Source organism: Theobroma umbraticum, unplaced genomic scaffold, assembly GCF_002168275.2.
Source record: "Theobroma umbraticum cultivar Fairchild unplaced genomic scaffold, ASM216827v3 scaffold_12.1, whole genome shotgun sequence".
In the NCBI taxonomy this organism is placed as follows: domain Eukaryota; kingdom Viridiplantae; phylum Streptophyta; class Magnoliopsida; order Malvales; family Malvaceae; genus Theobroma; species Theobroma umbraticum.
Genome location: NW_018397269.1, coordinates 3708330 through 3725225, shown reverse-complemented (window position 1 = coordinate 3725225; position 16896 = coordinate 3708330). Strand labels below are relative to the sequence as shown.

The 16896-nt window shown below is 29.8% G+C and overlaps 1 protein-coding gene across 1 annotated transcript; it reads right to left on the bottom strand.

The window, feature by feature from the left end:
• Nucleotides 1-6771: 6771 nt before the first annotated feature.
• On the bottom strand, nucleotides 6772-9557 carry LOC110425784 (glycosyltransferase BC10-like). Its single transcript, XM_021440786.2, has 2 exons — nucleotides 8124-9557; nucleotides 6772-7168 (listed from the first exon to the last, which is right to left on the bottom strand). Exon 1 carries the CDS (start codon nucleotides 9208-9210, stop codon nucleotides 8134-8136), a length of 1077 nt encoding a protein of 358 aa, XP_021296461.1. The 5' UTR covers nucleotides 9211-9557; the 3' UTR covers nucleotides 6772-7168; nucleotides 8124-8133.
• Between the last annotated feature and the right edge of the window lie 7339 nt (nucleotides 9558-16896).

Genomic DNA, 16896 nt, shown 5'->3' with positions numbered 1-16896 from the left:
ATTTTAAACTAAACCCACTCACAATGACAATAAGAGGCACTCCTTGCCAAGCTTTTATCCTTAGCCTCCAATCGTTGTCTAGCTTGCCAATGAGTTGATTTAACTACATTTCTCCCTTCAAACACATCAGAACATCAAAAGGTTAATTATTCTTAGCTTTTGAATAAATGCTAACTTTTGCACAATTTACCAATTCTTATCAATCCAACTATTTAAGCTCAAATCTTTCTTTAAGGAGCTAAACCCATACCTTAGAAGCTAGACTGTATGATCCTTAGCTCCAAATTCCTTAATCCAAGCCAAATGGGGGTAGATTTGCCAAATCTAGAAAAATTAGATTTCTTAGAATCTATTCAATTAAATTGAAAAATAATCTATAGAAACGTTAAATCCTACCTCAATAATGTTTCACCAACCTTGGATTAGCTCTAAATCACTTCAAAAATTTGTCTGGGGCTTAAGGTTTTGAGAGATTAAAGAAAAAGTGAGAGAAAAAGATAAGAAAGAATGGGATAGAAATGGCCCCGAAACCTCTATTTATTTTTGCCTTTTTTTTCTTATGTATCGATACATTTGACAATGTATTGATACATTTGCCCTAATTTCAAATAAATGTATTAATACATTTAGGTAATGCATTGATACATTTTAGGTGAAGTGCCCCTTATTGCTCTCTACTTCCAATGTATTGATATATTTAGACAATGTATCGATTCATGTTCATCTTTGGCCAAATCTATCGATTTGTTCTTAAATGTATCGATAGACTATGTTTCCTAGTGCCTTTGTTGTTCATCCTGCCAAGAATGTATCGATACATAGGAGTATGTATCGATACTTTCACCCTTGCAGGCAATTCTAAACTTCCTAAAAACTCTAAAAATCCAAGTTCAATGCCCTAAAATCATTCCTTATTAATATCACACCTCAAATTTTGCACTTAACTTAATCCCATACATATAAATTCACAATCATGACATCAAAATTAGATTAAAATCTCAAACTATAAGATTTATCAAGTTTTTCCTCAATATTTGCCAAAGTGTCAACATGTACACTTTTAAACACTAGGCATATATATCAAATTATCAAAGTCCTCAAAACTCCACATATTTCATAAATCATTCTTAGTTTACATCAAAAATTGGAGGTGTTATAGGTAATGTGATCAAGTTTGAAATTGTAGAAATGTCAAGGAAGTTGGGAAAAGCTAGTAGAGCTATATGGTGAAGCTCATGAAAGAAAATTAAAAGAAGATGATACTCTTGATGAAAGTTAATTGAGTGAAGATAAAGAGAATAGACAATTCCGAACTTCAATACCAAGCCATGAAGTAGGATCTTCATCCCATGATTGACTTGTTTTTACAAATAGTGGATTAAAAAGTGTGTTTGCAGAACTACCTTTTTCATTTCAAGATCTAAGCTTCAGTCAGAAAGAGAAAATTTCATAGCTTAGGATTGAAAATGAATTATTAATGGAAGAAAATAGATGACTGACAGCTGGTGTTAAAATGCTTTAAAGAAATTATGATCTAATAAAAAAAAATTGAAAATTGAAAAGTATTTTGAAAGGAATGGAAAGACATTAGAAGTAGGAAATTTCATGAATTCATTATTTTAGTGCACTCATTATTTGATTTATCTTAAATGCTTAAATATTTGTTGGCTTAAATATTTGCTTTATGCATATATATGTTGAGACTAATCCACAAGGATCCAAAGAAATTTGGATACCAAATATAAAATAAGAATATCTCTCATAAGTGCACTAGAATAAAGAGAAACAAGCTATTGAAAAAAAAACAAAGTGCTCGTTGACACACAAAGGAATATTGGCAATTTCTATACCAATAGTTATTTATTTGTTTGATGGAAAAGTTTTGATTGCTTGGTTTGCATTGACTAAACTTGTTTTTCATATTTTTAATTTGTTTGCCTAGTTTTGTTTGAATGTCAAAGTACATAATTATTTGTTCACTATTCCTTGAACTATATATGTTGATTGATAGATAGAATTATCTTGCTTCAGTGTTGAATGTACATGGTCACTTGCAAATTTGAATAGTCAAAAGAGCACATTTAGTTCATGATTATGAGATATTTGAAAATGATCATTGGTATGCATAAATATATTTCATTATGTTCATTGCATAATAAATCACTGAAAGCATAATTGAACAAATTTAAGCGATGTGAAACTCATGTGCTTACATTGAAAAGTCATTTATTGAGAATTTGAATGATCAAATGATTAGTCTAGAACCAATTCTTGAAAAATGTCTTATGTTTGTGCTTGTTTATATGTTTCAAAATTGATTTCTTGATTATGCATATAAAAGTGATTAAGATAAACTCATTGTACTTCATGAAAATTATTTTTGGTTCATCTATCATTTTGGTCAAGCCACATGCTTACATGATAAGTAATCTTCCTTGACCTTATTGATCAAAATCAAAACTTGACTTAAGCTATGAGTTTGAATATAAAACTGATTTTCAAGTTTGATTATGATCTATATATTATGTTGACATAGTTCAAATATTTTTTTATTATGCATTTGAATGGTTACAATGTCTTCCATGAGTTTAAGTGGTTATATGATGTAAAGATCTTGTGTGCATCCAACTTTAGTTATGAATGACTTAAAATGAAATGACAAAAGGCTTATAGCCTGAGTTAGAAATGAATGCCTGATGAGGCTTGATTGAATGCTTATTTTTGGAATCCTAACAATTAGTATTCATTGATTTTTGGATGTTTAATTTTAAATATATTCATGATTTGAGTGACATATTTCCAATATTTTATGACAATGCTATCACTCATGAATCATGGATCAATAGGGTAATAACATGTACCTTGAACTTCAATGATTGCATATTTTGGTATACGACTATATATTCTTTTTGGAAAGTGAAATCATGTTTATGCTTAATTGGTTATAATATTCTTCTACATGATTGCAACAAATGCAAAATGCCTTGGAAATAGTACATTGATAATGATATAGCTTGGCAAGGAATACTTAATTACCATAGATTCCTTGGACTTGGCTAGGAACTACTTTACACATTGTTGTCGAACTTACCACGCAGGTGCATGTACCATTAACAAGTAATATAATGAAAAGTAGAGTATTGTTCTCACGAGGAATTGCACCAAAATCTTTTACTAACTACTAAAATTAACACAACTCAATTTTATCCAAAAAACCAATTTTTAAAACTACTGAAAACTTGTTTGGACCAAATCTAGAATCATTTTTGGCAATGAGAGTTACCCTATTAACCCATGCAAACCTAATAATGATCAATTAACCAATAACCATATGTGCCTCAAGGAAATCACCACCACAAAATCATATGCAAACAGATGTAAACTTGATTATTATATACATCAAGTATTATAAAATCAATATGCACGCTTACGTGCTCATAATTGTGGAAGCAATACAAAATGAAATTCTATGTCTACGCCATCCTATGGGAGACACATAACATAAGCCATCTCATGCCAATATCCATAGTGTCAATTATTACATGACAATAACAAGTCAAATCTATAACTATCAAATATAATAGACTAGACTGGATTAAACCAAACCTAGCAAAGTGTGACTTAAAATAGAAAAGCTGACACCTATTAGATACCATAATAATCACCTACCCAAACTAAATATAGAAGTAGCTCCCTCCAAAAGACAACAAGCCAAGCAATCTACTGATCTGAAATAACAAGTGCATTTTACTTGTATTAGTTATCGTGAGCAGATACGATGAAAGGGATCAAGCAATGGACAAGAGTGTTTTATAAATCACACTTCAATCATATGCCATTAAACATCATAATAAATGATTACAAATCCTGCCTTTCCAACTGTAGGCGTATGTATAAACTAAGTCTTGCTTCTTTAGCATCCTCACCTGTCAATCTTGCAAAACCCAAGTGTGACAAATTACCTAGTCATCTAGCCTGACATCTATCAAATGGCTCATATACCGACCACACCCGTAGCCGCGGAGTCCATTATCTATCAAATGAAATCAAGAAATGTCCATTTTTTCTCATTATAAGACAAATATCTTTCAAACAATACATAGATAGAGTATTGTCCTTTTTATAAAACATTGTTTGTAAAATAATTCATAGGCTTTTAAAAGGTTATTTAAAAGTTGGAAATCACAACAAAAGTTTGTTTAAAACACAAATTGAGATTCTCAAAAATTTAGCTACAAATATAAGCACATTTCCTATTTAGAAAAGTTTTTGAAAACAATTTCAGTTCAAAATAAGCCTAATCTATCGATATATAACCTCATATATCAATAGATTTTCTCGCCTATCAATACATTGTCCCAATATATTGATAAATTTAGAGTGGAATGTAATTTTATTGGTTCTGTGTTGAATTTATCAATATATTTGTGTAATGTATCGATAAAATTGCTACAAAGAGCAAAAATCCAGCCTACAAGTCATCATTAAGACCTCAAACAAGTTTACATATCAACCATAGACAAAATAAAAATATAAAATTAGCATATAGACAATAACTATGATATAACCCATCAATTCGATCATGAATATAATAACACTTATTCTAAATCACCACATTAGACATTCGATCATTAAAAAATGAAGCTCGACCAAGGACAACAAATCACCTAGTGTCATCACAATAGAACCAAATAGTCCATTACTCTATGGTCAACAACTATTCATAAAAAAGGGCAATACTTCATTAGCTATCAAAATCCAATAAGTCCTAAGAATTTCGAACATTATTAATGCTTTATCTCAATAATACAATGATTATGAACTTTTAAGAACAATACTTTGATGTATAAAGATTTCATATTTATAACCGAATACAATTCCTTTGCAAGACATATATAGTTTCGTGGGCTTTATCCACATTAAGTACAAAAAGTAATTAAATCACAAACTTATAGATAAAGAACTATCTCAATGTTTTATGAATAACAAAATGTCATACATGAATATGTCAAATTGCAATTCCCACTAGCACTAAAACCAATCGCCTATATATATATCTAATACCAATATTCTCAAAAACCAAAGTGCTTGACTCTCAAAATTTTAAATTTTTTTTGCTCATGAGAAAAGTCCATTTGGACATTTAAACGAAGTTATAAATTAAAATTTCTTCAATAATTGCTAATGTATAGCAACAAATATTTAATGAGACTGTTTTTTTTTTAAATTCTCACTTTACCCTTGAAGAAATCCCAAAATTTTTGTAAGAAAATATTATATAATTTCACGTTCATCTTTATTATTTGGTCCAATATTTCCTATTGATTTCATTTATTTTTTATTTCTATTTTTAAAAATTTTTTCTTTACTATATATATTTATTTCTCTTAAAAACTCATGACTTAGTTTAATAAAGTTAAGTATTTTATTTTGTTTTCAAGTATTAAAATAAACAAAAATATATGGAAGAGTTGTTTACATTGTACAACTTATTCATTAAATTTGCCAACTTTTTGTTAGTTTTTAGAATAGATTTACTCGAATACTACTTCCTACAAAAATTTTAATGGGACCAAACAAACTCATAATATGATACAAATTAGTGGAAACATTGCCCCAACCTCACGTGAATTTATTTGAAAAAAGTCAAGAAATCAAAGTGACATGAATCAAAATGGCCCAATATGCACCAAACCCAACTGTGACCCAACTCTCATGCCCAAATATTTTGGTGTTTGGTGTTTGGTGTTTTTTATATAAAATTCCAAATACAAATGAAAATTACAATCACCCTCAAGTATTTTATCTCATATCAACCAATAAACCAATACATAATTATATAAATCTAATGCAAAATTCGACCCAAACTTACACGGAATGAAATTTATTTTTAATAATTCAAAATTTTCACATCTTTTTCAAGCCATTGACACAAGGCCTCCATGGCTTCGGTAATTAGTCTTTATTAAATGAAGATCTTTGATATAATACTTAAAAAACACCCCTTAGTTATTTATAAAATTTAAATAAGTTTTTATTCTTTTATTAGATTCAATAAAACTCTTATATTTTTATTTTAAGTTAAATAAACCGTTGTACCCTAACATTTAACTTATTAATTGATGCATGAAAGACAAGGCACAAATCCCTTCCCCACAATTAAAAATAAAAATTTAAATAAACCCTTATAATAAACTGTTAACTAATTTCTATTAATCAAAATATCACTTATTATTTAATATCATGTGATATTGACATGGTATACTGACATGTTAATAATAGATATGTTAATAATAGATGATAATGTGACATGCTAATGTAACATTTTTATCTTTTACATTAATATCATGTGAACATAAAAATAACGAATAATATTTTCACTAAATAAAAATTAATCAATTATTAATCATAAAGACTTATTTGATTTAAAATAAAAATATAAAAACTTAACTTAATAAAAAAATTACAATGATTGGAAATTAAGCAGTTCAATATCTTGATCAATTATTTTCCCCCCTCTCCCAATTAAAAAAATTTAATAAAAAAATAAAGATTTATTTTCAAAAATTTATACGTCTCCCATTTTTGTTAAACAAAAATTTCATTATATCCCAACTAAGCATGGTGCAAGCCAGCAATCCATGTAAAATCCACACGATTTTCACATACAAAAGTGGTTAGGATTTATCCAATTGTATATGCACCAATATATTTAAATCCAATAATATATGATTTTGTTTGGCTACTCTAAGATAAAAAAAAAAAAAGAAAGAAAATGAAAGAGAAATTTCATTTCTCCTTGGCGTAGGTAACATTATAATTACAATAACAGAAGCTTGGTGGAAGGAGCAAATGGGAGATCATTACGAGACCCAAAAATTAAAAAAAAAAAACCAGAGGAAGCAAAAGGCAATTGTTTAAACCATATTGCCTGTCTCCACTCCACTCTATGCCCACCTTCCTTCCAAACTTTCTAAGAGAATTTTTGAAAACTCAATAAAGGATAAAACTAGTACCATATATTTATGGCGATCCAATTTCTGTACAAAAGACAAAAGAGCATCTAGGCATAGGGGGCATTAATTTAATCAAATTAACCCCACACGGCAACATGATTCTTTCTCCACTCCCAAAGACCCCAAACCTTCCTTCCAGTTTCTTCTTTAACCTGAAAATTAGCAACAACAATCACATGAACACCCATATTTTTTATATAATGTTTGGATCAGATGTGGGGAAAGAAAATGAGTAATAAACATTACACTAGCTGTGATTTAGACTTGCTTCATGTGAACATCAATGTTTTTCCTACCACCTTTCTCAACTCTACTACAAATGTTTCCATTGTACCCAGGATCAATGCATACAATGTCTCCATTACACATTTGCCTTGTTAAGTTAGGTTGTGAACAAATGGGTGAGAAGTCATTCTCTGAACAATTATTTTAGGGGAACAAAAAACATTTCAAGTTATTAAAACACTGAGCAGCCACCCATCCTCAACAAAACTAAATTGATTAGAAATATATTAAACTCTCATGTTTACAAGATGTAGAGTTAGACAAATTGGTCTGATTTAAAAAGTCAAATTCTGTCTTGGTGTTGTGCTACTAAGATTGAACATCAGACTGACCAAACCCCAAGATCATAATGACCACAATAAACACATGTCAGGTGATGACAAGCAAAGGGCAAGCTTTCGGTTGGTCCAGTTCTTCATGAATAAAATAAAATACAACCTAAAGGATGGGTCAATTAATACCAAACCAAACAATGATATAAAGAAAGGTAAGCAGTCATGTCTGACTACCTAACTAAAACCAAAATGGGATGATGCCTCTTGGCTCCTACCAATCCTGACATTAAGAAAAGGGGTTGAATTTAACTGAAAGGAAAACGCCCGTTGTTTACTTTACTTAATTGGACTTGAATAACTCCAAATAAACGGTGGCCAAAATTAGAGATATTATAGCCTAAAATGGTGGGGAGTTGTTTACCCAAAACAGATCAGCATCATTGAAAGCGGAAAAGAGTTTGACTCTTACACTGAACTCAATTCTAGCGACTTAACTGAGCCTAATTCTAAGCCCTGATGTAAAAAGTTTAATGGGAAAAGAACTTACCTAGGTCCCTTCAATCTCGGAAGATGACATCATTGGCAATTGCCATCAAGGGTTTCAAGCAATCCGGAGAGAACTTTCGAGCAAAAAAATAGGAGTAACTCGAATTCGACTTCCTCAATGTATGTAAGAGGTCCGGTGACACCTCCGGGGAATGGTGGGTATGCGGATGACCATCAACACTGTCGGTCCAGTTGACTCTGGTTAATGTGTAATGGCTGCATCCTCGTGGATCCTGCATTGACAATAATGTAGGAAAATAATGCTCCTCGGGGTAGCAAGAGTCCAAGTCTAAACAAGGGAGTCTAAATTTTCTCCATAACTTCCTTTCTTTCAGTACAAGTAAAGCATGTCTTTTTGCCAGCACGAAAAACTGAGATCCAACCCTGAACCGCTGGAATGATACTTCAGGGAGCATCACACCCTCGCCTCGAGCAACGTAGCGGTTGTGCAAATGTGGCTCATTGGACAAAATCTCGATGTAGCTTTTGTGAGATCGTTGAGTTAGGAAGGATTTGGATGCTGCTGTCGGGTTCCCGAGAAGGGAAGTGTAAATGTATGGGAAGGAATGGAGAGGAATGCAATGTTGGGACAACAGGGCAAAGTATAGATTGAATGGATCATCGATGATGGCGTTGGCGAGGAGTCTGCGGGCGGCGGAGACTAGTGTTGGGGAGCCGCGTTCCGTTCTCTTGGCTGGGATGAAATTGGCTTTCACCGACCACTGCGGTGTTGACAGTTTGGAGTACGGGTCGGCATGGACGTAAACGTTGAATAGATGATCGTTGCCCTGGAAAAAGCGTTGCCACAAGGGGGCAAAGACGAGATCCGAGTTCGTAAGGAAAAGGAAGGCGATTTTAGGCTTGGGATTGGTGGTACCCAGATGGGAAATCTTGGAAAAGCCACGGGACGATGCGAGAGTGGCTTCATGGAAGAGCTGGAGATCGTCCAGTTCGTCCTGGACAGTGATTGGGGATCGTTGCTTCTTGAGAGGGAGGATCTGAGGCGCAAATAAGAAAAGAAGGAAAAGAGAAAAGAACAGGGTAAGAAAGTAGACAAATGGAGATGATGATGATGATGATGATAACATTGTTTTGGTTTCAGGTCTTGATTGTAGGAGCCGTAGGTTGACACTGTGGCGTTATATATAACAAAGAAAGGCAAACGGAAAGGAAAGGAGAGATCTTAAGATTCCATATTATTACTGGACTTCATTTCCATCACCTCATTTTTTGTTCCCACAGAAACCATAGAACTGGGGTTTACAATTGGGGAGGCTGGCAGCAGAGAAAGGGGAGAGAGAGCCCAGAAGATCTGCTTTTGGTGGTGAAAAGCGTTGGGGAGTGAGGTAGAAGGAAAGGATAAAGGATTGCACTGATAAGTGAGGAAAAAGGACACAGTAGCCAAAGAAATGGTGCCCTGGTGGGGGCTGCCTCTCAGGTCTTCATTTATTTATCGATATTTAAAGATGAAGACAATCAATTGCTTGGGGCCGTTGATCTCATGGCATATCCATCCATCCGCCTAATTAAGCTGATTGGCTCTTGGCTTTTGAATATAAAAATAGCAGCGCTGCACTGCTCTCCTCTCCTCTTTTTTTGTTTTTACGGTAAAAGATAAAAAGCTTTGGCCCTTTCCATTAAAAAAATAATCTACTTTTCTCAAAAGAGATTTATAATTGGTACTAGCCCTTAGTATTTCCTAATTTCAAATATTTCTTTTTTAACACAAATTAAAATTATTTCAAGTTACAGCAATAAAACCTGCCTTGATCCCATTGAAACCATCCATGTGGTTTTATTTTTAATGGAGCTTTTGTTGATTTCTAAGTCGTATCATATTAATTAAGTCGAAATGGATGTAACTAATAAATTATCTTTTTTGTGTCTTCTAATGAGGCATCAAATATTGATTTGTATATTTCAATTGAAGTCTAATAAATTATCTTTAAAATAAGAAAAGGAAAGCAGTAGAGTGAAAGCTTAGAGAGAACTACCATCAACACAAAAATCAATTAGCATTATTAAGCCACAAACACATGATTCAAATAAAAATTACAAATTACTGATAACAAAAATCAATAGAAAAAAAAAAACCTAAAAAAATTCAAACACAAAAGTAATTAAAAAAAAACAGAAGCGTAAAACCCAATAATGAAAAAAATAAGAGTCAACCAATGTTGAAAGACTTTATGTGATTTAGGGGAAAGGTTAGTTTAGAGAGAACACAGAAAGAAGGGAAAGGTGTCCAATAGAGAGAGAAGAAAAAAAGAAAATGCAAAGTTTAGGTTTTTATACTTAGTTGAAATGGTATGTTTTGGGTGGAAAAGTAAAAAAAATAAAAGGAATAAGGGAAAGGAATGTGTTGTTGAAGCTTCAAGCCTATTAGGTTTGACATAGATTTGTTTTCTCTTTTGACCCAATTAGTTTAAGCCCAAAGCCTAAGAAATTAAGTGACAATTAAAAATAAAACAAAATAACAGCAAACATTATAATCATCCAAAAATAATTAAAAATAATAAATAATAAATTTGAAAGTTTGTTACTAAAATTGAAACACCAACAAAACTTTTTAAAAATTATCAATACTTTAAAATAATTATCTTTGATTTATTATTACTATTATTATTTATAATTTTTTTAATTTAAAATTATTCTTTCTTACTATTATTATAATTATTTTTAAGATTTTTTTATTAAATATCCTTGATTTGTAGTGTTAAAATTCCAACAATAATAGATAATATCTTTGATATAGGATATTATGGTACCAAGCATAATACTTGATATCCTTGATCTATAGTGATGTAGTTCAAATCATTATACTTGATATGTAGTATAACGTTTTCAAGTATAATACTTAATATCTTGGATCTAGGGTACTACAGTTCCAAGTATAATAGTTGATATCCTTAATACTGTTTAATTATATCCTTGATTTATAGTGTCACATTTTCAAGCATAATGATCTGAGATGCTACAGTTCCCATTATGATGCTTGATATTCTTGTTATGTCGTGATATCTACTTTATATCTTTTGCTTAATTATCCTTGATTTGCAGTGCTATGATTCTACGTATAATATCCAATATCCTTGATCTTGGGTCTTATAGTATCAAGCATAATTGATTATAGTTTTGCTATGTCATGAAATTTACTTGATATCCACTAAATATCCTTAACCTAGGGTGTTACAATTTAAACATAATAAATGATATCCTTGATATAAGGTACTATGGTACCAAGCATAACGCTTGATGTGATTGATATCTTTGATATGTAATGCTATCCTTAATGCTTGATATCCTTGATTTGAGATACTACATTGCCAAACATAATAGATGATATTCTTGATATAAGGTATTATGGTACCAAACACAATGCGTGATATCCTTGATCTATTGTGATATAGTTCAAATCATTATACTTGAAATCCTTGATCAGTAATGCTAAGTTTCCAAGCCTAATAGTTAATATCCTTAATCCGAGGTCTGATGATACCAAGCATAATACTTGATATCCTTGATTTTGTGTACTATGATTTCAAGTATAATAAATGATTTCCTTGATACTTCTTAATTATATCTTTGATTTGTAATGCTATGTTTCCAAGCATAATGCTTAACGTCCTTAATATGAGGTGTTAAAATTTCAATTATAATGCTTGATATTATTAATATGTCATGATATCTACTTGATATCCACTAAATATTCTTAATTTGAAGTACTACAATTTCAAGTATAATAAATGATATTCTTGATATAGGGTGTTATGATACTAAGCATAATGCTTGATATCCTTAATCTATAGTAATACAGTTAAAATATGCTTGATTTCCTTGATCTGTTGTGCTACCTTTCCAAGCCTAATGCTTGGTTGTTATGGTGCCAATCATAAAAAACCCAAGAAATGAAGAAACAACTAAAAAGCAAAACAAAATAATAACAAACATTATAATCATCCCAAAATAATAAAAGATAAAAAATAAATATAATACGAAAATTTGTCAATAAAATTGAAACACCAAGAAAATTTGTTTAAAAATTATCAAAACTTTAAAATAATTATCTTTGATTTATTATTACTATTATTATTTATAATATTTTTAATTTAAAATTATTCTTTTTTAGTACTATTATCATTATTTACAAGATTTTTGTACTAGTTATCCTTGACCTGTAATACTACAATTCCAAACATAGCAAATGATATCCTTAATATAGGGTGTTATAGTACCAAGCATAATGTTTGATATCCTTGATCTATAGTGATACTAATATCCTTGATTTGAGGTTCTACAGTTTCAATTATAAGGCTTGATATTCTTGATTTGTAGTGCTATGATTCCAAACATAATGCCTAATATCCTTAATCTTGGGTCCTATGGTACCAAGCATAATAGATTATATCCTTGTTATGTCATGATACCTACCTGATATCCACTAAATATCCTTGATCTGTAATGCTACAATTCCAAGCATAATAGATGATATCCTTAATATAGGGTGTTATGGTACCAAACATAATACTTAATATCCTTGATCTATTATGATACAATTCAAATAATTATATTTGATATCCTTAATTTACAGTGCTACGCTTCCAAGCCTAATGCTTAATACTATTAATCTGGGGCCTTATGGTACCAAGCATAATACTTGATATCTTTGATTTGAGGTACTACAGTTCTAAGCATAATAAATGATATCCTTAATACTACTTAATTATATCCTTAATTTGTACTACTATGTTTCCAAGCATAATATTTTCCATCTTTCACCTGAGGTGCAACAGTTTCAATTATAATACTTGATATCCTTTATATGTTATGATATCTACTAGATATTCACTATATATCTTAAATCTGTAGTATTACAATTCTAAGCATAATAAAGAATATCCTTGATATAAGGTGTTATGGTATCAAGCATAATGCTTAATATCCTTGGTCTATAATGATATTGTTCAAATCATTATACTTGATATCCTTAATATGTAGTGCTACCCTTCCAAGCTTAATGCTTGGTTGTTATGGTACCAAGCATAAAAAGTCCCAAAAATGAAAAGATAATTAAAAAATTAAACAAAGTAATAATAAACATTATAATCGTTTCAAAGTAATTAAAAATTAATCAATAATAAAAAATCAAATATAATATGAAAATTTGTTAATAAAATTGAAACACTAAGAAAGTTTTTCAAAAATTATCAATACTTTAAAGTAGTTGTCTTTGATTTATTATTACTATTATTATTTATAATTTTTTTAATTCAAAATTATTCTTTCTTGCTATTAATATCATTATTTACAAAAAATTTTCTACTAAATATCATTGATATGTATTGCTACAATTCCAAATATAACATATGATATCCTTGATATGAGGTGTTATGGTACCAAGCATAGTGCTTGATACCCTTAATCTATAGTAATGCAATTCAAATCATTATGCTTGATATCTTAGATATGAGGTGCTACAGTTCCAATTATAATGCTTGATATCTTTGATTTGTTGTAATGTCTACTTAATATCTACTATTTAATTATCCTTGATTTGTAAGGCTATAATTCCAAGCATAATGCTCGATGTCATTGATTTGGGGTCTTATAGTACCAAGTATAATAGATGATATCTTTGCTATGTTGTGATATCTACTTGATATCCATTAAATATCTTTAATCTGTAATGCTACTATTTCAAGCATAATACATAATATCCTTGATATACTGTTTTATGTTACCAAGCATAAAAAGCCCAAGAAATGAAGAGACAATTAAAAATTAAAACAAAACAATAACAAACATTATGATCTTACCAAAATAATAAAATAATAAAAAATAAATATAATGTGAAAATTTGTTAATAGAATTGAAACACCAATAATTTTTTTTTAAAAAAAATTATCAATACTTTAAAATAATTATTTTTGATTTATTATTACTATAATTAGTTATAATTTTTTAAATCTATAATTCTTTTTTCTTACTATTATTATCATTATTTACAAGTTTTTTTATTAAATATCCTTGATATGTAATGCTATAATTCTAAGAATAATATATGATTATCCTTAATATAGGGTGTTATGGTATCAAGCATAATGTTTGATATCCTTGATCTATTATGATACAGTTCAAATCATTATACTTGATATTGTTGATCTATAGTTCTACGCTTCCAAGCCTAATGCTTGATATCCTTGATTTGGGGTCTTATGGTACCAAGTGTAATGATTGATATCTTGGATATGCCATGATATCTACTTGATATCCACTACTTAATTATCATAGATTTGTAGTGCTATAATTCCAAGCATGATGCCCAATATCCTTGATTTGGGGTGTTATGGTACCAAGCGTAATGCTTGATATCCTTTATCCATGGTACTATGATTTCAAGCATAATAAATGAGGTCTTTGAAATTGTTTAATTATATCATTGATTTGTAGTGCTATGTTTCCAAGTATTATGTTTGATATCCTTGATCTGAGGTGTTACAGTTCCAATTATACTACTTGATATCCATGATATGTCATGATATTTACTTAATATCCATTACTTAATTAATTATCCTTGATTTGTAGTGCTATGATTCCAAGCAAAATGCTCAATATCTTTAATCTGAAGTTATATGGTTCGGAGCCCAATGTTAGCTTCTATTAGTTTTAAATAATTGTTTTGTCACAAAGTTTCATGTTTTATTGTATATTATCACTATATTTTTTTATATATACTTATAGTATTGGCAAAACATTAACACACTACCTCAAAAGACGTAAAATAGTCCATCTTTTGTGTAACTTAGCCAAAGCTTTATACTAACTTTTAGTTATAGACATCGTTTTTTGTAACTAAGCTAACAATCAATATATAAAATTATGAATTGTTATAATATTTTTTACATTTCTGCTATAGACTATAACATTTTTTATATGTAATTTTTAGTACATGGACTTGCTTAGTCTCACCTACAAAAAGTTATAAAATGAAAAATATGATAAGCACAACTATTACAACATGTATTATTGTATCTGTGTGCAATGCATAGGTGCATTTCTAGTATACATATAATAATATAAGTTAATAAATACATATAAAGGTGACAAATAGGTATGTTGAGCTAAGTTTGGCTTAGGTCACTTCACATCAAGTCATTTTGAGTGAAAAGAAATTTAGCTCATTTTCATGTTTAAGTTGTTTCTTGAGTTCAAGTTACCTCGGTTTCGGATCATCTAGTTTTAATACTTAAATTATTCAGGTTCAGGTCATTTGTATTTGGGTCATTTTAGGTTAAAGTTGTTAATTTTTTTAAAATTAAATCAAATTGGATTTGAACTAATTATTCGAATTTGAGTCATTTTGAGTTATTTTCATCAAAGATCGTTTGAGTTTAGGTCATTTCACATTTTGGTTAATTCAAATTTAAGTTGTTTTTAGGTTCAAGTAATTTTGACTGTGAATTATGCAAGTTGACTTTTTCTAATCAAATCGAGTTTAATCAATTTGAGTTTGGACAAATTATGAGGATTTTTCGAGTTCAGGTTTGTAGCTCTACACATGTCTATTAACATGCCTATTTAAACTCAAGATGTGAGAAAGAAAGAATATTGGAGTTTGGGAATTGAGTTTGAAAAGCTACCAAGTGAATTTGTCTTGGTCAATATGTTAGCAAGTTAATAATTAGCAAAATAGATAGATATGAGTTATAAGTGATGTAGTAAGAAAATTGAAAAAACTTGGATCGCTTAATTAGAAAAATAAGATTTTACTTTGTGTTTGAAAAATGTAAAAGTTGTCTTCCATTTTATGCTTTGTTCTTCACAACATTGTAGTCATCCTATGTGCTTTTGCTGCTTTCACTTTTTATAATTTTTTTCACTTATTTTCATTTTTCTTGTTGGATTTTTGTGTATTTTCTGTTCTTCTTCTTTCCATTTCTCTATGACTATTGGGATTGTTTTTGCTTTTGTGGCTTATTCTATTTGTTTTCTATGTTCTTCATTCTCTACCTTATTTGGTTATTCAGTCACTCACCCTCTCTTTCATCATGCAACTCATTTCATTCTACTATTCATTGTTTTGTAATGGTTTGAATTTTTGCTTTTGTCTGCCTTTTTATGTTTTCTTATTACTTATGCAAGGTTATCTCTTTTCTTGATGTTGTCTTGTTGGTAGCAATGTTATGATGGATTGTGCTTTAATTACTTTATATTTTAATATTTTTTATTATCTTTGTTCCTATTTTACATTTTTTAGAATATTATAACCCAATTGAATCATGGATTATCAATCCATTTTTAATTTGGAGTTTGGCAAAGACTGTGATACAATTAAAGTTTGCATCTCACATATTTGGCATAACATCAACTACAAATAGAAGAATGAAATCATCATCATTGATTTTTTTGGCTACTGATGATGAGGTTTGTAAATATGTTGTAATTTTTAATACTTTATTTTTTAATTATATCTTCAAGTCATCATTTTTTAGTTGTTCTAACTAAACTCATTGTTTTATTTCTTTCTAGGGAGATGTAATTCAAGGCACATTTTATAGAATGCAAATCAAATAATTTCAATCATTGTTGAAAGAATGATGTGTTTATTGCATCTTTGAATTTAAAGTATGCAAACTGAAAAGAACCTACAAAGCAATCTCAACCATTGTTGCCATTGCATTCACACCAAAAACAAAGATTGTTGAAGTGTTTAAATCTGCTATAGGGCTTCAACAGCATTATTTCTAATTTATAGAATTTGAAAATCTTCCTTG

Excerpts from the sequence above, each read along its gene's own strand:
- LOC110425784 (XM_021440786.2), bottom strand. The coding sequence starts at position 9,210 with ATGTTATCATCATCATCATCATCATCTCCATTTGTCTACTTTCTTACC.